Source organism: Elephas maximus, chromosome 3 (genome assembly GCF_024166365.1).
Source record: "Elephas maximus indicus isolate mEleMax1 chromosome 3, mEleMax1 primary haplotype, whole genome shotgun sequence".
NCBI lineage: Eukaryota > Metazoa > Chordata > Mammalia > Proboscidea > Elephantidae > Elephas > Elephas maximus.
This window is the reverse complement of record NC_064821.1, coordinates 183,510,885-183,531,972: the sequence shown is the minus strand read 5'-3', so window position 1 is coordinate 183,531,972 and position 21,088 is coordinate 183,510,885. Positions and strand designations below refer to the sequence as shown.

At 38.2% G+C, this 21,088-nt stretch overlaps 1 protein-coding gene across 8 annotated transcripts in view; it reads left to right on the top strand.

The window, feature by feature from the left end:
- LOC126073528 (zinc finger protein 420-like) overlaps window positions 1-15,459 on the top strand; it is a 66,652-nt gene extending 51,193 nt beyond the window's left edge. For 7 of the 8 annotated variants that reach the window (XM_049880287.1, XM_049880286.1, XM_049880283.1 and 4 more), the window contains 3 exons: window positions 11,035-11,161; window positions 12,130-12,280; window positions 12,656-15,459. In XM_049880287.1, coding sequence (XP_049736244.1) covers window positions 11,035-11,161; window positions 12,130-12,280; window positions 12,656-14,783 — 2,406 coding nt within the window. In that variant the 3' untranslated portion in view covers window positions 14,784-15,459. Of the gene's footprint in view, window positions 1-10,445; window positions 10,519-11,034; window positions 11,162-12,129; window positions 12,281-12,655 lie in introns of all 8 variants that reach the window. The other variant, XM_049880288.1, reaches the window with a different exon arrangement.
- Window positions 15,460-21,088: the final 5,629 nt, after the last annotated feature.

Below are 21,088 nucleotides of genomic sequence, written 5' to 3'. Positions count from 1 at the left end.
TTCACCTTCAGCAAGCAAGGTTGTGTCATCTGCATAACGCAGGTTGTTAAGGAATCTTCCTCCATTCCTAGTGCCATGTTCTTCTTCATATAGTCCAGCTTCTCAGATTATTTGCTCAGCATACAGATTGAATAGGTATGGTGAAAGGATACAACCCTGACACACACCTTTCCTGACTTTAAACCATGCAGTATCCCCGTGTTCTGTTCAAACAACTGCTTCTTGATCTAAGTACAGGTTCCTCATGAGCACAATTAAGTGTTCTGGAATTCCCATTCCCTACAATGTTATCCATAATTTGTTATGATCCACACAGTTGAATGCCTTTGCGTAGTCAACAAAACACAAGTAAACATCTTTCTGGTATTCTCTGCTTCCAGCCAGGATCCATCTGACATCAGTAGTGTTATCTCTGGTTCCATGTCCTCTTCTGAATCCAGCTTGAATTTCTGGCAGTTCCATGTTGATATCTTGCTGCAGCCGCTTTTGGCTGATCTTCAGTAAAATTTTACTTGCGTGTGATATTAATGATATTGTTTTATGATTTCTGCATTCAGTTGGATCACCTTTCTTGGTAATAGGCATAAATATGGATCTCTTCCAGTCAGTTGGCCAGGTAACTGTCTACCAAATGTCTTGGCATGGCCCAGCAAGCACCTTTAGTGTTGTATGTGTTCGTTGAAACATCTCAATTGCTAATCCATCAATTCCTGTTGTCTTGTTTTTCGCCAATGACTTCAGTGCAGCTTGGACTTCTTTCTTCAGTACCATCGGGTCCTGATCGTATGCTACCTCCCGAAATGGTTGAACACTGACTAGTTCTTTTTGGTATAATGACTCTGTGTATTCCTTCCATCTTCTTTTAATGCTTCCTGCTTAGTTTAACGTTTTCCCTGTAAAATCCTTTAATATTGCAACTCTAGACTTGAATTTTTCCTTCAGTTCTTGCAGCTTGAGAAATGCAAAGTGGGTTCTTCCCTTTTGGTTTTCTATCTCCAGGTCTTTGTACATGTCATTATAATACTTTGTCTTCTCTAGCCGTCCTTCGAAATCCTTCTGTTCAGCTCTTTTACTTCATCAATTCTTCCTTTTGCTTTAGCTACTCGATGTTCAAGAGCAAGTTTCAGAGTCTCTTCTGACATCCATTTTGGTCTTTTCTTTCTTTCCTGTCTTTTTAATGACCTCTTGCTTCATGTATGATGTCCTTGATGTCATTCGGCAACTCATCTGGTCTTCGGTCATTAGTGTTCAACGCGTCAAATCTATTCTCGAGGTGGTCTCTAAATTCAGGTGGAATATACTCAGGGTTGTACTTTGCCTCTCATGGACTCGATCTAATTTTCTTCAGTTTCAACTTGAACTGCATATGAACAATTGATGGTCTATTCTGCAGTCGGCCCCGGCCTTGTTCTGACTTATGAATCTGAGCTTTTCCATCACCTTTTCACAGATGTAGTCAATTTGAGTCCTTAGGTTTACAGTTTTCACTGGAAGAAAAAACCCAGATCAGTTGGTGTGTTTCTACTGAGAACTTTTCAATTCAATGGATATAAACTTCTCAAAGAGGAATGCCTTCTTTGCTGATATAAAAGTTACTCTAAAGCTTATTTAAATCTTGAGAAAGTTTTTAAAGAGACCTATTACATTTAACAAGCCATGCCAGAACTCCTAATGTGTTAGATATTTTAGCTGTGTTAGAAACATTTTCGTGGCTGAGATAAAATGCATGTACAGACTCTGATATCGCTGGTTCCTGTGTTTAGAAAGAGAGCCCTCATTTATACTTTTGTGATTTCCACAAGTATATTACAGTATTTAATATCAGTTGGGCCCTAAATATTAAATTTAAATGGTTTTGTTATTGGAAAAGTGAATTCTTAGGAAAAATACTTATTATCTCATTTGATTTATATCATGTTAAAAGTTTAATATAGTTTACTGAAATTATGTTTTTCCATTGGATAGCACCTTCACGGTCCAAAAGTGAATACGAACTTTAAAAGTATACTTTATGAAGACACGTTTCTACTCTTGTCCTCATCCAGCCCATCGTTCCCCACCCCCCCTCCCCCCACCGACTTCCTTTTAATAACAGGCTTTATTCTTTTGGAAGCATCTTGGCAGTGTTTACGTAATAGCGGGCAAATAGAAATAGAAATTTTTATTTCCCCTACTATGTTACACAAAAGGTAGAATGGAATTTACACTTACTGTTTAATCCTGGTGGTCACTTTTCACAACAATACATAAAAAAACCAAAACCAAACCTGCTGCCATTGAGTCGATTCCGACTCAAAGTGACCCTATAGGACAGAGTAGAACTGCACCATAGGGTTTGCAAGAAGCATAGGGTTTCCAAGGAGTGCCTGGTGGATTCAGATTGCAGACATTTTGATTAGCAACTATACCTCTTAACCACTAGGGTATCCATAACAATACATAGATAGCTTAAATCTAAATTCTTACAAAACTCCGGAATACTATATATGGTTGATCTTAGTTCTTTTGTTGTTGTTTTTAACCGTGTCACCGTGAATAGACACCTGGATTGTGGCCAATGATTTGCTGTTACAAAACTTGTTCTAGTGAATATAAATGTAAGTTTCTAAGATCCAGGTATCAATAGTTTAGGTGTAAAGCGTCTTCTGAACTAAGACAAGTTAAATCAAAATGAAGGGGTTTCATGTGGCTGTAGAATTACTATATGAAAATTTCATTTCTTTTGTGTTTTAAACAATGTTTTAAACTTTTTATTGTAAAGTGTATCATAAACCAGGAGTGTATAAACTTTTCCTGCATAGTTTACATACTAATTTAAGTCTTGATAATAAATAGACCTGGGTCAGTTTTATGACCTCTCAAGGTGTCCCACCCTGATCTCATCTCCTGGTGATTGTTACTGTCTGTATTTTAGAAGTTTATGGCTATTATTAGTATTGCTATTCTTGCAGCTTTACCACCCAAGTCTTAATCCATAAACTCTATTGTTTAGTTTTGCCTCTTTTGAGCTTTCTGTAAATTTAATTATTAGTCTGTATCGTTCTTCGGGCACTTGTTTTCCTCAGGAATCTTTTGAGTTTTATACATATAGCTGTAGTGTATGTATGTATGTATGTAGTGTATTGTGCTTGTGTATGTATGTTCCCTGTGTTGTATGAGTGGGCCACGATTTACTTACCCATTGTAGAGCTTATAGGATTTGAATGGTCCAAGTGTAATTTTTGCTCTTGTGAGTATTGTTTCTGTTTTTTCTCTTCATTCTCTTTCCAGGCGCCACATGCTCCTGCACAATAATGCTGTAGTGGGGAAAAATGGCTGAGTTGCAGATCCTAGCCATGTTCAAATTTACTATGAGATACTGATGCATTTTATAATTTTTTCCTCCCACAAAGGATGCATATGTATTTTATTCTATCTGTGTATCTAAGGAATAAATTTTTGCTCTTGGCAAGAGTGTGAAATGGTATCTTACTTTGATTTTATGGTGACATCATGTGTTTCAGAGTAGAACTGCACTCTCTAGTGCTTTCAGTGGCTGGTTTTTTGGAAATAGATCACTAAACCTTTCATCAGAGGTTCTTGTGGGTGGACACAAACCACCAACCTTTCAGTTAGTAGCTGAGCATTTGATGCTTTGCAGCACTCAGGGCCTCATTTAGTTGATAACCAAAAAAAACCCATTGCCATCAAGTCGATTCCAATTCACAGCAACTCTATAGGACAGAGTAGAACTGCCCCATATGGTTTCCAAGGAGCTGCTGGTGGATTCAAACTGCCAACCTTTTGGTTAGCATCTGAGCTCTTTAGTTGTTACTACTGCACATACTGAAGTGTTATACTTTCTATCACTGCTCTGCATTGCTTGCTGTGTCATGAATCAACTTTGTATAGTTTGATGGGCCTTTTCCAGGGCTGTGTATTTTTTTCCACTGGTGTATTTGTGTATTCCTACACTGATACTATACTCTGTAATGTATTAGAGCTTTGTAGACAGTTCCCAGCTTACCACAAAGTCCGTTCTAATGACTCTGTCATAAGTTGGTTGTGATGTAAGTCGAATACTTTTTTTTTTTTTAGTTTTCATTATTATTGCCTTTTATTATCAGTATCTTTATAAATCTGATCTTTATTTGTCTCTGGGGACTGGAAACATTGCATATAAACTTACAGATATATCTTAATGCATACACACAATTAAAAAATACACAAATCAAAAATTTAATCTGCCAATGAAGGATTGGACAATATTGGCATTTTGTCAGTTGTGGTAGTAACTCCGTTTATGGAAGGTTCTGGATCATCTGAATTATCCCTGGGAATGTGGGTGGCATTTCTAGTCAGAAAATTAGTGAGAGTTGTCTATATGGTCCTTTTCTTTTGTTCTTCATGTATTTTGTGGTAATATCTCACTGTTCCTCAAATTTGCCTGTTGACTTTAGCAAAGCTGTCAGTGTTTGGGTCCATGTTTTCAAGCAACTGAACCCCCTGATTTAGTTTATAGAACATGCCACCTTATCCTTTCACTGTAAAATTTTTCAACTTCTCTCCTTCCTCTTTCTCAATATTTCTTTCTTCTTCAGCATTTATTTCCTCTTCAAAGTCCAGTAAGTCCTGGTCTGTTAATTCCCCATCTTCATGATCTATGAGCTGTTCATCCGCCATATCAAGTTCTAAATTCAGTGTTCCTGCCATACGGATGATTTTTCCACCAATCTCTTCTATCATATTATCCTGATCAATGCTTGGAGCGTGTTCACATAACTCAGCTATTTTTTCCTTGTCCCCTGAATGCATCTTCCCAAAATTTCCCCTCCAAAAATAAAAAAACCAAACTCATTGCTGTTGAGTTGATTCTGACTCATAGTGACCCTACAGGACAGAGTAGAACTGCCCCATAAGGTTTCCAAGGAGCGGCTGGTGGATTTGAACTGCCAGCCTTTTGGTTAGAAGCCAAGCTTTTAAGCACTGCACCACCAGGGCTACATATTTCCTCAAGGTGCAGTTATTATTCATTTCTCCTCAGCAATTTTGGACATTTGATCAGCTTTTTTTATAGTTCGTATTAAGCTGAATAGTTAAAAATCTCAAAACAACAAACCTATTTGGTGAAGAAATTGTCCAACACAAAAAAGGATCTTAGAGTTGGAAGAATTGAAAGAGGCCACTGACGCAAGAATCTCTTCTAAGGCACCCTTGGCATATTATACAGTTTCTGCACAAATGTCTCTCACAATCAGGCATTTTATCATTAGACAACGCTGGTGGTCAGGGTAGTACCTGTGTATATGGCAAGCATCTTTAACAGATGATAAAGACCTTACTCCCACCCTTAAAGAGAACCCTAAGGAATATGTGCATGAACTTAAATTCATGCTAGCTGGGTAATAAGGTTGAATGTTTTCCTCACAATACCTTTGGTATGAGAGGAAGAAATGAAAACCAGGGAGGTGGGTAGAACCTAAAGATGGAGCAAAGGAGGAGGGAACACCACTAAGGAATGAAATGAATACAGAAAGAAGAGATGGAAGGATAATAAAGATACACTTCTTCCACTGAGCCAGTTAGCCCAGGAGTGTGATTTCAGAGAATCCCAAGTGTTCTACTGTTATAAAACATAAGACTCAGAAACTAAGCTGCATCTTCACATTCCCACACAGAGTTGTACCCCTAGCCCCCGTGATGCCATGTTACCTGGCCCTGACATTGAGGACTAAGATAAGTCTGAGAAGGCAGAGCTGGCTTGCGATTATATTTTCAGTATGTGTGTGTGTGCGTGCAAAAGCATACATGCATTTAGAGTTGGGTGGAAAGGAGACCTGTTTGGGCAGTGGTTAAGTGCTAAGCTGCTAACCAAAAAATTGGCAGTTTGAACCCGCCAGCTGCTCTGTGGAAGAAAGATGTGGCAGTCTGCTTCCATAAAGATTACAGCCTTGGAAACCCTTTGGGGCAGTTCTATCCTGTCCTATAGGGTTGCTATGAGTTGGAATCAATTGGAATGCAACAGTTTTTTTTTGTTTGGCTCTATAGAAATAGTGTACACGCCAGTAATGGGTTCTTTCTGGTGAAATAACATCACGATGAATGTTTGGGCCTGCTGTTTGTAGGTGGGAGGACGTCAGGGTGCAGGGAGGGAGAAGGATATGTAAGTAGCTGGTCCTCCCAGACCAGCCCTGGGATGTGACTCTGATTTTACCATGTCACCTCACAGACTAACAGGGCTCTAGGCCAGGGAGGCTGAAGAAATACACTTAGAAAGGACCAAGCATTTCACTGGTCTCTGCCTGTCCCGTGGATAATGCCCCGTCATCTTCTATCTACCCATTGTGACCCAAGACCCATAATAGGAATGATAAAAGCTCTTCTATGGCAGGAGAGAGAAAGACCCTACAATTAAATCCATATTTCACAGGCAGCTATTTCACATTCATGTTCTTCTCCATCACTGGCAAAAAGAGGTAGAAAAGGCAAAACCTGTCGTGGCTTATTTCACTATTAAAAACTCAGTTAATAGTGAGTAAGTTAAGATAATCTTTTTTTCTTGCCATATCTATCAGGAATCATCACTGTGAGGGAGATGTTAGCCAGGCAAGAAAAAGAAATACATAACAAGTTGTCTTAGTTACGTAGTGTTGCTATAAAAGAAATACCACAAGTGGATGGCTTTAACAAACAGAAGTTTATTCTCTCACAGTCTAGGAGGCTAGAAGTCTGGATGCAGGGTGGCAGCTCCAGAGAAAGGCTTTCTCTCTGTCAGCTCTGGGAGAAAGTCCTTTTCATGAATCTTCCCCCTGGTCTAGGAGCTTCTCAGCGCAGGGACCCTAGGTCCTAAGGACATGCTCTGCTCCCAGCACTACATTCTTGGTGACATGAGGTCCCTCTGTCTCTCTGCTCACTTCCCTCTTTTATATCTCAAAAGAGGTTGACTCAAGATACAACCTAATCTTGTGGATTGAGTCCTGCCTCATTAACATAACTGCTTCTAATCCTGCCCCATTAAGATCATAGAGATAGGATTTACAGCGCATAGGAATATCACATCAGATGACAAAATGGTAGATAATCACACAATACTGAGAATCATGGACTAGCCAAGTTGACATACATTATTGGGGGACACAATTCAATCCATAACAGAAGTGAAAATGAAAAACAAATATACATATTTACAGATATGTTAGACAAAATACTGGAAGTATAAAGAGATTTTAGTTTATTTGATATACTAGAAAATTAGAAAAACAGAGAAAGTGGACTAAATTGAGGTTTTAAAAACAAAGATATTAAATACATTATAAAAACCCAAACCAAACCCATTGCCGTCGAGTCGATTCCGACTCATAGCGACCCTATAGGACAGAGCAGAAATGCCCAGTAGAGTTTCCAAGGAGCACCTGGGAGATTTGAACTTCCGACCTCTTGGTTAGCAGCCATAGCACTTAACCACTGCGCCACCAGGGCTTCCAAATACATTATAAATACTTTAATAATTATAGCATAGAATTCAATAAAATGTATTGGGTTAAGAATGAAATTTGATCCCTACCTCCACAATAACCAAAGTGATTTCTGTGTGGATGAAACACATAGATGTGAAATAGAACTTAAAATGATTTTAATTGGTTTATTCATGATCTCAATATCAGAAAGGATTTTAAAAACAGACAAAAAGATTAATCCTTAAAGAAAAGATTGTAAATGTGACTACCTCAACAATCTCTGTTCATAAAAATAGAGGCACTAAAAAATGTCTAAAAAGCACATTTTTAGACAGCATTTTTTAAAAAATAATATTTTATTCTTTTTTTCAGGGAAAGTTTATGCAGCAAATTAGGCCCCCACTTGACAATTTCTATACAAATTGTTCAGTGACATTAGTTACATTTTTCACAGTGTGTTCAACATTCTCTTTAATTCTGTTCTGATTGTTCTATTTCTAGTACTCTAGCTTCCCTGCCCCTTTATCTTCTCATCTTTGCTGTAATTGTTGATCTTTTGGTCTCATATACATGGTTTTTTAATGAAGCACCATACTCATGGATAATGTCATTTATTTTGTGTGCCAATCTGTTATTTTCCTAAAAGGTGACCTCAGGGGATAGCTTCTGTTCAAGGTTTAAAGAGTATCTCAGGGCAATAGTCTCAGGAAGTCCTCTCGTCTCAACTGGTCCAGTAAGTCTAGACTTTTTAAGAGGTTGAGTTCTGTTCCGTATTTTTCTTCCATTCCATCAGGGTCCATCTGTTGTGGCCCTGATCAGAATGTGTAGACAGAACTTTTGCTCTAATATTTTTCAGAGTATTCTGTGCTCAACCAACATACAAGCTGGCAAAACAAATTTCTGAAAAGGTCTCTCTAAGGATTCTGACACTGAGCAGGCCTTTTCCTTTGTTATAAATACTTTACGCCAACACCCAACTTTGGACCTTTCTAAATATGTCAGATTCTTCTCACTCTTTTTACATAAAAGGAAGGTTCATCATACTTGATAAAGTAGAGGATCAGTGAAAAAGAGGAAGACCCTCAGTGAGATGGATTGACACAGTGGCTGCAACAATGGGCTCAAGTATAGCAACAATTGTGAGGATGGCACTGGATCAGGCAGTGTTTCGTTCTGTCATACATGGGATCTCTGTGAGTCAGAACCAACTTGATGACATACAGAGAGAGAGAGAGAGATTTATCTCAAGGAAATAATTCACTTGGATGTAGAGGCTGGCAAGCCCCAAGTGTCTGGGTCGGGTGTCAGGCTAGAGGTTTCTCCTTACTCATGTAGATTCAGGGGCTGATGATGAACCTAAGATTGGCTGGTCAGACACTAGGTCACTGGCTCCTGGGCTGTGGAGGCCAAAAAATCCCAAGGTCAGCAGGTCAGACAGCAGGCCACTGACTCGGGTCCAAAGAACATGAGGTCAGATGATGACAAGCTGGATGCAGGATCCACAGCAAGCAAGCGAGCTTTGCCAGAATATTCATACATATATTGGACACGGACCATATCCCCGAGGAGACTTCCCTTACAACTGATGACATCCAATCATGTCATGGAGGATGACTGCATCATTAGATAACTGCCAAATTACATCATTACAAAACTGCCAGACCACTGAGAATTATGGCCCAGCTAAGTTGATACACAACCTTAACCATTACAATCCACCCCTTGTCAACTTCGCACCTGTACACGTCTCCTTAAACCGTAAACAACCTCTAAATAAAGACAATTACAAAGTCATACTTGCACCTGACATGATACAGCTAACATCTGTACAAGCAAAACTGCACTAACCCTGTTTACATCTTATATTTTATAAGTGAAGAAAACAAAAATATTTGATGGACACATACAAAGAAGAAATACTCTTCACAATTACTGTTGGCCTTCTGTATCCACCAGTCTGTATCCATTGATCAACCAACCACAGATTGAAAATATTTAGGAGGAAAAAAAGAAAGTTCCAAATGGCAAAACTTGAATTTGCCGCGTGCTGAGCACTACGCTGAGTGCACGCCAGTGAAGTGATGTGTGGGCTCATATGGTTTCTGCTCCTGGGATTTTGCTCTAATATGATTCTGTGTATCTGCCTATGTGTCTGTCCAGTTTGGGGGAAACATTTAGTTATGATACCATCATACCAGGATTGATTAGAGATGACATAGGCAGCTCACTTCACCTTTTCCCTGACAAGTCTTATTAATCTACACCTGCTTTGTTTTTCAGTACAATTTTAGCATCCAAAGTGAAGTTTAGCAGCCTTTTCTCCCTCAGTACATGAGGAAGCCAGTGGGTTCGTGCTCTTTCACAGAGGCCGGTCCTACAGAACTGGAAATTCCCGTATCAGGGTTCAGGTAGTCATGTGGGTGTCTTCTAGGGGCTGTAAATGTGAGAAAATTTTGTAGTGGACCTCTAGAGGGTTGGCGTGTAAGTCTCGGTTTCCTGGCTTCATGGGAAATTTAACAGCTAAACCCTCTATACTCCAACCCCCTTACAGAATTAATTTTTTAGTGGTGAAAACATATAACAAAACCTTTGCCAGTTTATCAATGTTCACATGTATAATCTGGTGACATCGATTACATTCATCATGTTGTAAAATGAGAATTGTAACCTCTTCTCAGTCAGCAAACACAAGGGCATGTTATTCTAGTTTCTACAAAGGTAGGGCTCTTTATCATCTTATAACATTAGAATATGCCTGTGTGGGTGTACGGGCTTATGTTTATTGAGGAGAGCAGTCATTAATAATGGTGTAGAGTTGCCACCAGCATCGAAATTTGAAAATTTTGAGGAAATCTGGATTCTCGTGTTTCCTGTCTCTCACCTGAGCTCTTTTTAACTTTTAAGTATCTTTACCTGTCTCTATGAAAGGGACAGAGAGGATGATAGGACAAGCTTTTGAAAAATAGACTGACATGTAAATAATTATCCAAACGAATATTATTTTTTCAGCAGGTGGACCTGTCACCTCCTGATTTCCTGGAGTTCTTCAAGAAAATATGACCATCTCAGGACCTTGAGTTTGGTAGCTTATTTTTGTGGGCCCCTGATCCTTTCATGGCTATAAGGGACAAAAGGAAAAACTGTTCTGCAGTGTTTCCCAGTTGTTAATACCTCTTCCTGCCTCCTCCTTGTGCTTCATGTTTTGTTGAGTGTTTTGGTGGATCTTAAGGAGGTGAAATTGTTCCCAAGGAAGTGATGATCTGAATTAGAGCATTTCTGTAATTTCTGTGTTTACTAACTGTTCTAGAATATGAAGAGGGAGGAATAAGACTGGAATTGGTGCCAGTCAAGCTGTGGAGAGATGATTTCACTGTATTGAAAGTCTGTGAGACAGGATGTAATCAGTGAGGAAGTAGATGTAGTTAATGAAGGGAAAAGGTTGATGGCTATACCCTAGATTAGAACTTGGTAGAACGTAGAGCCTTGTGTCAAATCCCTATGAATTTTAAGTTTTCCAGGACTGTTAGCCTCACCCTTCATCTTGTATACATTGGAATACATGGTGCCTTGCTGATCAAGAATGTGTGGAATGTTTTAGGACTCAGTGGTCATTGAGGATGTAGTCGTGGTCTTTAGTCAAGAGGAGTGGGCTTTACTGGATCCTGCTCAGAGAAAGCTCTACAAAGATGTGACAATGGAAACCTTCAGAAACCTGGCCTCAGTAGGTAAGATTGGCATACTTTTTAAAATTTATTCCTTTAGTGAACAAAAATACTGTACTCATTGACTTTGTTCTACTATTTGGACTAGGAATTGGAATAAATTATTAAAAACAGGCATGATCCCTTGTTCAATGGAGCTCACATATCTTGGCTTTCTCATGAACATAAAGCTATATGTATCAAATTAACTTTTCATTTATCTTAAGATTAAAAGACTTGAGGCTGTTAACTGATGTAAGCATTGGCTTCAGGGGTCACTTTGGGGCACTGAGGGATTTGTGATCTGGAACCTTATAGAGAGTTTTACTGTGTTTATTACAAGTGTGACATGATTATTTTGCTGCAAATAAACTCATCTTCAGAGATCCTGAAGATCAGAGTGCTGGCTCCATGTCAGGGAAATGCTCATTGCTCTACACTGTCTTCCCTCATGATATGCATTTCTACATGAGCATCATGTCAGCTATACTATTTGTTTCTCCTGAGAAGCAAGGGAAAGTTCAGAGGAGAGTGGAGATAGGACTCATCCAGGGCCAGTGTGTCAGGGAACACCAGGAAAACAAGAATTTTTTTGAAGGCCCAACCCTGCATGGAGGGAATTCAATTTCAGTCAGCCAGAAAAAGTCTCTTTTGATTGAAGAGACAATTTCACAGACACCTGAGCTTACTCTTCTGATTTTATCAATCCTTTCACACCTGTGCTCATGGAGGCCATTTTCCTCTTTTAATGTTACATGTGTATTGTGTCCAGTATCTTTCTACTTAGCTCTTCTAATTACAACTATTTTATATCACTGTCACTCTCAATCTTCATGAAGTATTTCTCAGTAAATTGCTTTTTAAATATTGCCAAACTGCTAAAACAGCGAAATACAGTTGAATCTTTCTTTATTCACATCAGCCTTTTTCCCCTAATAAGTCCTTTCCTCTTTGTTTCATATTTTGAACCTCAATGTGAATCATTGGGCCAGCCTCTCAAAACCTTAATGATGGAGATAAGTTATCCAGTGAACATGTAATAGTGCAATTCATGAAGAATAACACCTGGCCCTCCATGTTAGGAGAAATCTCCAAATTACATGGCAGTAAAGATCAGCATAATAACCAGTGGAGACAGTTGAGGTGAGTATCATTCAAACAAGAGAAAACAGTGCCTCAGGAGAAAGTCCTAAGGTATCGTTAAAATATACATATGTATGTGTACATTTATATGTTTATAAACCTAGCTCTAAAATTACGTGTTCAGATATTTTTCACAATACAATTTTATAAATGTGAATCAGATATTAAGTATTTGAAACATATTTTATTGTACAGAGTTATCAGAAAGCCTCATGTTTTAAATAAACAGTGACAGTAATAATAGTATCTCTGCTAGATGATTTAACCTTGAAACATGAGACAAGTCAGGACAAAAACCATGCACGTTCACTTTGTTTAGTAATGGTAAACCGGGAACAGATTTATTTCCATCACCATGTTGTCTATTTTTAACAGAAGGCATATTGTAGAGAACCTCCCTGAAAGTAATGAAGGCAGTAAGTGTAGAAAAACCATCAGCTGGATTCCACATCTCACTGTGGTAAAAATAAAGCCTCCAGAAGTGAATCCTTTTAAATGCTGTGAGTGTGGAAAAGCCTTCAAGGATTACTCATCACATAAGCATCATACCAGATCTCACACTGGATGCAATACTTACCAGCGTAAGAAATGTGGAGAAGCCTGCACTTGTCCCTCTTATCTAAGTGCTCCTAGGAAAACTCTTACTGGGGAAAAACCTTATAAATGTAAGGTATGTGGAAAAGACTTGATTTGTATCTCAACCCTTGAGAGTCCTGTGACAACAATCCCTGGAGAGAAACAGTGTGAATGTAACAAACGTGGGAAAGATTTTTGTAGTTTTTTATCCTTTCAGGCACATGTGAGAGATCATAAGCAAGAAAGTAAAGAATGTTGTAAAACCTATAGTTCTCCTACATCCCTCATTTTACATAAAAAATTTCATAATGGAGATAAGCCTCATGAATGTAAGGAATGTGGGAAAACCTTTAGTTGTACCTCATCTCTCACTACACATAGTAGAACTCATAGTGGAGAGAAGCCTTATGAATGTAAGGAATGTAGGAAAGCCTTTAGTCAGTCATCACACCTTACAGCACATATAAGAACTCACAATGGACAGAGGCCATATGAATGCAAGGTATGTGGGAAAGCCTTTAGTCAGGTCACATCGCTCAATCAACATACAAGAATTCACAGTGGAGAGAGGCCTTATGAATGTAAGGAGTGTGGAAAAACCTTTAGTTGTACCCCATACCTCACTAAACATATAAGAACTCACAGTAGACAGAGGCCTTATGAATGTAAGGAATGTGGGAAAGCCTTTGGTTGTGTCTCATCCCTCAATACACATACAAGATCTCACAGCGGAAACAGGCCTTATGAATGTAAGGAATGTGGAAAAGCATTTAGTCACGCCTGTTACCTCACTAAACACATAAGAACTCACAATGGACAAAGGCCTTATGAATGTAAGGAATGTAGAAAAACCTTTACTTGTTCCTCATTCCTAACTAAGCATATAAGAATTCACAGTGGAGAGATGCCTTATGAATGTAAAGAATGTGGGAAAGTCTTTAGGCAATCCTCAAACCTCACTAAACATATAAGGACTCACAGTGGAGAGAGGCCTTATGAATGTAAGGAATGTGGGAAAGCCTTTACTTGTTCCTCACACCTCACTACACATATAAGAACTCACAGTGGAGAGAGGCCTTATGAATGTAAAGAATGTGAGAAAGCCTTTAGTCAGTCATCACACCTCACTAAACATATAAGAACTCACAGTGGACAGAGGCCTTATGAATGTAAGGAATGTGGGAAAGCATTTAGTCAGGCCTCGTCACTCACTCAACATATAAGAACTCACAGTGGAGTGAAGCCTTATGAATGCAAGGAATGTGGGAAAGCCTTTAGTCAGGCCTCATCCCTCACTACACATAATAGAACTCACAGTGGAGTAAGGCCTTATGAATGTAAGGAATGTGGGAAAGCCTTTAGTCGGGCATCATCACTCACTCAACATATAAGAACTCACAGTGGAGTGAGGCCTTATGAATGTAAGGAATGTGGGAAAGCCTTCAGTTGTTCTTCACAGCTTACTACACATATAAGAACTCACAGTGGAGAGAGGCCTTATGAATGTAAGGAATGTGGGAAAAACTTTAGTTGTGTCTCATCCCTTACTCAACATACAAGAATTCACAGTGGAGAGAGGCCTTATGAATGTAAAGAATGTGGGAAAGCCTTTAGTCACACCTCACATCTCACTAAACATATAAGAACTCACAGTGGAGAAAGGCCTTATGAATGTAAGGAATGTGGGAAAGCCTTTGGTTGTGCCTCATCCCTCACTCAGCATATGAGAACTCACAGTGGAGAGAGGCCTTATGAATGTAAGGAATGTGGCAAAGCCTTTAGTCATGCCTCAAACCTCACTACACATAAAAGAACTCACAGTGGAGAAAGACCTTATGGATGTAAGAAATGTGGGAAAGCCTTTAGTCAGTCATCACACTTCACTAAACATTTAAGAACTCACAGTGGAGAGGCCTTATCAGTATAAGGATGTGAGAAGCCTTCAGTTGTTTCTCATATCACACTTTATATAAGAACTCACAGTGTAAAGCGGGCTTATGAATGTAAGGAATTTGAAAACCCTTTGGTTGCGCCTCATCCCTCACCTCACATATAAGAACTCACAGTGGACAGACTACTCTGTTACAAGTAGGATGTTTCATTCTTACTGTGATACTTTGAATAGCAAATTTCTGAAAGTCTGTGGTTACAGAACAAAGCAATAGTAACTCAAAGAAGGGATCATTAGAACTACTTCGTGCCTTTGGGAGAAATGACAGTTTCATTGTCACTGCAGGGCTATCTTCATAAGTGTTTGTTAAGTTCTTGGTTCTAGCTAAATTTTACTTAAAGTCTTTGGCTTTTGTAACTAAGGCTGCAGGGAGTAGCCTCAACTAACTGCTGTCTTATATTTTTTTAATGCTTTTATTTATTTTAATCTCATGCAAAAAAATACACTGATCTTGTATTTGATTTTAGAGTGGTTTGTTCTGTTTTCATCTTTAACATGTTTCCTTCCATTCTGTCCTGTTGTAAAGTTAACTTTTTTACCCTTTATAATTAAGTTTCTCATAGGCTGATACTTTGAAAATATTCTGTTTTTTGGTCATACTTTGGCCTACTAATTTTAGCACTCATTGATAATTAACTACAATGATTAGTACTGTGGTTTTAATGAAATAGTATGTTCTGTTCCAATAATTTTTCCTATGTTTATTAATTGGAATCCTAAAAGGAATAGCTTTTCCTTTTCCTTCTTTATGGGTTAAATTATTTATATCAGAGAGACTAATCAATATTACTATATATTTTTTGTTCAAATTTTCACATATTTATTAGGAGCGCTCTTAAAAGTAAGCTCCTGTACCTTTCTGACATGTCCCCATCATAATCTGTACATTACTTTCTGTCAGTCTTCAAGGCTCATCTTGTCCTTTTCCTGCCTCAGCTCTGAAATTAGCCTTTTCTCCAAGAAAACCTCATTCTTTTTATTAGAGAATGATATTCGGAAACAAAGATCTGGGCATTTGGTTTGCTTATATTTACTGGACCCTCAAATTGGACAGAGCTAGGAAATATGTTTGTGAGTATACACACACAAAGACATATTTATACTTATTTCTATATGTATCTGTATGTATTTTTAAAACCATGAGATCATACCCATATCTCTGATTTCAGGGTTTATTTTGGCTTTTCCCCTCACCTTGTTACTCCTTTCTTTGATAGTGAGGCAATGGTGGGATCCTTAGTGTTTATCATAACTGAATCTTGTCAAATGTCTCACATGTGTTTTCTAAAACAAACTAATTCAACATGGTAGGCCCTCTGGTTCTTTAAATGGTATACTCTTACAGCAGACTTCCTTATCTAGAAAGCTGTCTCCTCAAACCTTTATCTGCCTCTTGGAAGGCAAAAAATAAATATAATCCCTTTTCCATATGGATCTCTTAAAATACTCAAATATTGTGACAAGTATTCCTCAGGTCTTATATTTCCTAGGCCAAATATTTCCATTTTTATACCTGGAAAGGTTTGACCTTCTGGTCCCTTAGCTTTTTGTCTTCACTTTTTGAGGACAATGTCCTTGTAGGATTAAAGCCAATATTCAAAATTAGGATATGCTTCTTAATAGTCAAACTAGTCCTACTGGTTCTCAGAACGCTGTCATTCGGTGGATACAGACCAAGCTTGTGTGATCTACAATAATGTTCAGTTCATAACCAAATGAAATATTATAAATGTTTGAAATTTCCTTACTCTCTACCCTATATACTTCTGCTTTTCTTAATTTGGAAAAAAATAATAAATGTGATTTTAAAAAGTTGAGCAGAGATTCCCTAAGAAGAAAGCATTCATAATAAACTTGATTTCTTTATCTTTTACAAAAAGTTCACTGGTAAGTAGCAGGGAGCAGTTCACAGAACTTTCAGAGATATAATGTATCTTGATTTCAGAAAATAATTGGATGCATGACATCACTGTATTCATAGTATCAGGAGTGCACTGAGAAAGGAGAGATGAAAGAATTACATGACTGTATGTTTTATTCAATCAAGAAACAGATGTGGATCAAGCTCTAGCGAGGTAAACAGATGTCTTGAAGAGAGAGTCATTGATTTCAGAGCCACAGAGCACTTCTGGATGACCATAGGTCCATGGAATTGGTTATCTGAAGTGGACAAAGTGGAAAACTCCCAGCAGTGGCATCAGTGAAAGTAGAGGCCAAATTAGTAGATAAAAATCTGTGCAGACCCTGAATGGTGAAGAATTTAGGAGAGAGGGTAAGGATGAGCTAGCTTCCATAGTCATTAATCAGTGGGATAAATAACTGGGAGGTGGGCAAGCAACAGTAATGACGGTGGAGAGACACTGGCATAGTTGAAAGGCAGTAAAAGGAACAAGGAGTTTTACATGAGAGTGGAGGAGGCTCAGCCCCCAGATAGTACAAGGGATTGAGAAGAGTTCTGATCTCACTCCTGGAATCAGAGGCACAAAGAGTGTGAGATACAATTCAATGTGTGAAATAGAATAAAAATTTCCAGAAACAACCTGGAGAAAGAAGACTTTTTCTACCCAAAGTAGATGGTCCACAAACAGAGGTGGAAATTACTAGAAGAAAAGTTCACCCACTTCAGCCTACTTCTTTATTCTTTACTATTTAAGGTATCTAGTGCTGCTATAACAGAAATACCACAAGTGGACAGCTTTAACAAGTGGACAGCTTTCATAGTCTAGTAGGCTACAAGTCCAAATTCAGGGCATCAGCCCCAGGGGAAGGCTTCCCTGTCAGCTCCAGAGGAAGGTCCTTGTCATCAATCTTCCCCGGTCAAGGAGCTTCTCAGGCACAGGAATCTCCAGTCCAAAGGACACCCTCTTCTCCTGGTGCTGCTTTCTTGGTGGTATGAGGTCCCCCCATCTCTGCTCCCTTCTCTCTTTTATATCTCAAAAGAGATTGGGCTAAGACGCAATCTAATCTTACAGATCTCATCAACACAACTGCCACTAACCCATCTCATTAACATTATAGTGATAGGATTCACAACACATCAGAAAATCACATTAGATGACAAAGTGGTGAACAATCACACAATACTGGGAATCATGGCCTAGCCAAATTGATACATATATTTTTAGGGGAGACAATTCAATCCATGACACTTACCATGAGCTTTTTATCCCCTTTTGCTTACCATTCCTTCAGTGTTTTACAGCTTTTATAGCTCTGCTTTATTCTGCAGAGTGTTTGTTTCTTGTACTCATCTTTAAGTTCATGAAATCTTCCTGCTGCTGTGTATCAAATGGTATTAAACTCACCCCCTCTAATTTTGTAATTATATGTTTCCGTACAGAATTCCTGGCTAGCTTCTTTCAAATATGCAGTGTCATTTTTCATTGTTTCCAGTTTTAATCTTTTATCCTCATGACCATAGCTTTTGTGTCTGTTTCTGTTGTCTCTGCTGGTTCATTGCCTGTGTGCCTGATAATGTTGTTCTGTGATAGACATTATTATATTCATTAGTTTTTTTTTTTTTAAACAGTTTTTAATATACAAAATAAAGTACAACTATTCATATATTTGTTGTCTGGGATCGACAACTGTCAGAATGTTACATGTTTTATTTAAAAATTTAATTGAAGATTTAATTTATCTTCTTCCAAAGAGGATTTTTTCTTTTCCATGCCAGTTGTCCAATCTCAGAAACCTTAAAACAAATTCAGAGCTTGAGATTTCCATCTGGATGACTTAGACTTTGAAGTCTCGTGTTATATTTGTATGGCTCCCACTTTTGGGAAGTCTGGGCTCCAACTTCTGCCCCTACATCTGAACCTTGGTACATACCTTTCTAAATGAATCAACCTTGATTAGCAAAATTCATATCAAATGTTTGGCTCCTCTCTCTGATTCCATATTCTTCTGAATTGTGTCCAGCAATTCCTCAATATCTTGCTATTTCTTTAATACTTTTACGTAGATCTATTGTATTTCATCCATAGCTGTTTTTTTTTTTTATCCATACTTTTTAGATGTCTACAATGAAAGACTTGGTCCAGACTACTCATAGTGGAAATCTCCTTTGTCCTTTTACATTAATTAAAATTTAACATATCTGTCTATATTGATCTTTATATATAGATACATATATGCATGTGTGTATACATATATTTATAAATCATAAGATGTGAAATAATCTACCAAACTTTATATAATTGGGATGACAAAATATGCATTTCAAAGGGAAGAGTCAAAATTGAAAGAATTGAAATCTCTAAATTCATCTTTAAAATACAGCTTTTTCCTTTTAAAACCTTAATGGCCCTTTGTTTCTAAGATTTATCTTAAGGTTAATTGTAAAGAGAAATATAAAAGACTCTTTGTCATGGATTGAATTTTCTCCCCCCAAAATATCTGTCAACTTGACTTGGTCATGATTCCCTTGTATGATTGTATGATTGTCTACCATTTTATCTTCTGATGTGAAGATAAATCCTATCATGATGATGTAATAAGATAGATTAGTGGCAATTATACTGGTGATGTCTACAAGATTAAATAGTGTCTTAAGGCAATCTCTCTTGAGATATAAAAGAGAGAAGTGAGCAAAGAGATATGGGAACCTCATACCACCAAGAAAGCAGCACTGGGAGCACAGAACATCCTTTGGACATGAGGTTCCTGCACTCAGATGCTCCCAGACCAAGCAAGGGAAGACTGATGACAAGGACCTTCCTCCAGACCAGAACCAACAGAGAAGAAAACCTTCCCTTGTAACTGGTACCTGAATTCAGACTTCTAGCCTACTCGACTGCGAGAGAATAAACTTCTCTTTGTTAAAAACATTCACTTGTGGTATTTCTGTTGTAGCAGCACTAGAGTATTAAGACATTCTTGATACAAAAAAAGACTGTATCTAATAAAATTCTGTGGCAGTTAAGAAGTATGGCACTGTTATAAAAATACATAAATCTACAGAAATGAAAGCTTGGGATTTAAATTTTTGTTTTTAAAAATCGGAGTAAATAATAAGTAAATGTTGACATGACATCTGGATATGCATTTGAAAAAAATCAATTTACGTATTTACCTATTAAGTTTAAGAAATTCCAGATCTGTTAATATGCACAGGGTAATTTGTGAAACATGATGCTGGTTTAAATCGCTGTTAGTGGCTATCTTAGCTGGGTTCTCTAGAGAAGCAAAACCAGTGAAGCATATGTGTATAGAGACAGAGAGAGAGAGATTTATCTCAAGGAAATGGCTCACACTGCTGTAGAGGCTGTCAAGCCCCAAGTCTGTGGGTGAGGTGTCAGCCTGGAGGCTTCTCCTGATGCATATAACTGCAGGAGCTGATGAACCCAAGATCCATGGGTCAGATGGCAGGCTACTGGCTCACGGACTGTGAAGGCTGACAAATCCAAGATCGGCAGGTAAGACTGCAGCTGCTGGCCCAAGTCCCAAGAACCATAGGTCAGATGCTGAGGAGCCAAATGCAGGATCCAGAGCAAAGCAAAAGCTAGCGAGCTTTGCTAGAAAGTCCACATATATTGGATGCAGGCCATCCCTGCAAGGAAACTCTCTTTCAACTGAGTGGCAAATGGCAGATCCCATCATGGAGGTGATTATATCAGATCTCATCACGGAGGCGATTATGTCATTATACAACTGACAAACTACATCATAGCTGACGAGACACCGAGTATCATGGCCCAGCCAAGTTGACATGCAACCTTGATGATAACAGTGGCCATAACTTAGGAAAATGGAGAATATTATTTTGATTGAAGATTTTTGGAGAAAATTGCACCGTTAAATTAGAAATAGTAACACATAAAGTGACATAGCATAACACCATGCCAAAACTTTAAAAATCACAGCTAAACACTAACCTATCTCCATCTTTCACACCCATATACATCTTCAGTGTACAGACTTGAGTGAATGTCAAAAGTCTCAGTTTCCTTTCTGTCTTCTGAGACTGCAAAGTCACCTCTGTAGTGACCCCCCTCATCTTTTTCTCTTACAGTCTCAGTTTTCACTTTTTTTGTACATCAATGATGCTGGAAAGAGTAGCAGAAGAAAGAGGCCAATATTCACCAACATCTCAGTGGGCAAGAATCCCAAAGCCTGAGTCAAGGGCACATTAGAAATGACAGAATATATATGGTTTTTTATTTTAGAACTTTTAGTATAAAGCAAGAAGAGATTTTAACACTATAGAACATGTCAGCACTTGTGTTACAAAAGATTACCACAGTATTTCCACTTGTATTTGGTTTCGCTTTCTATGCGTG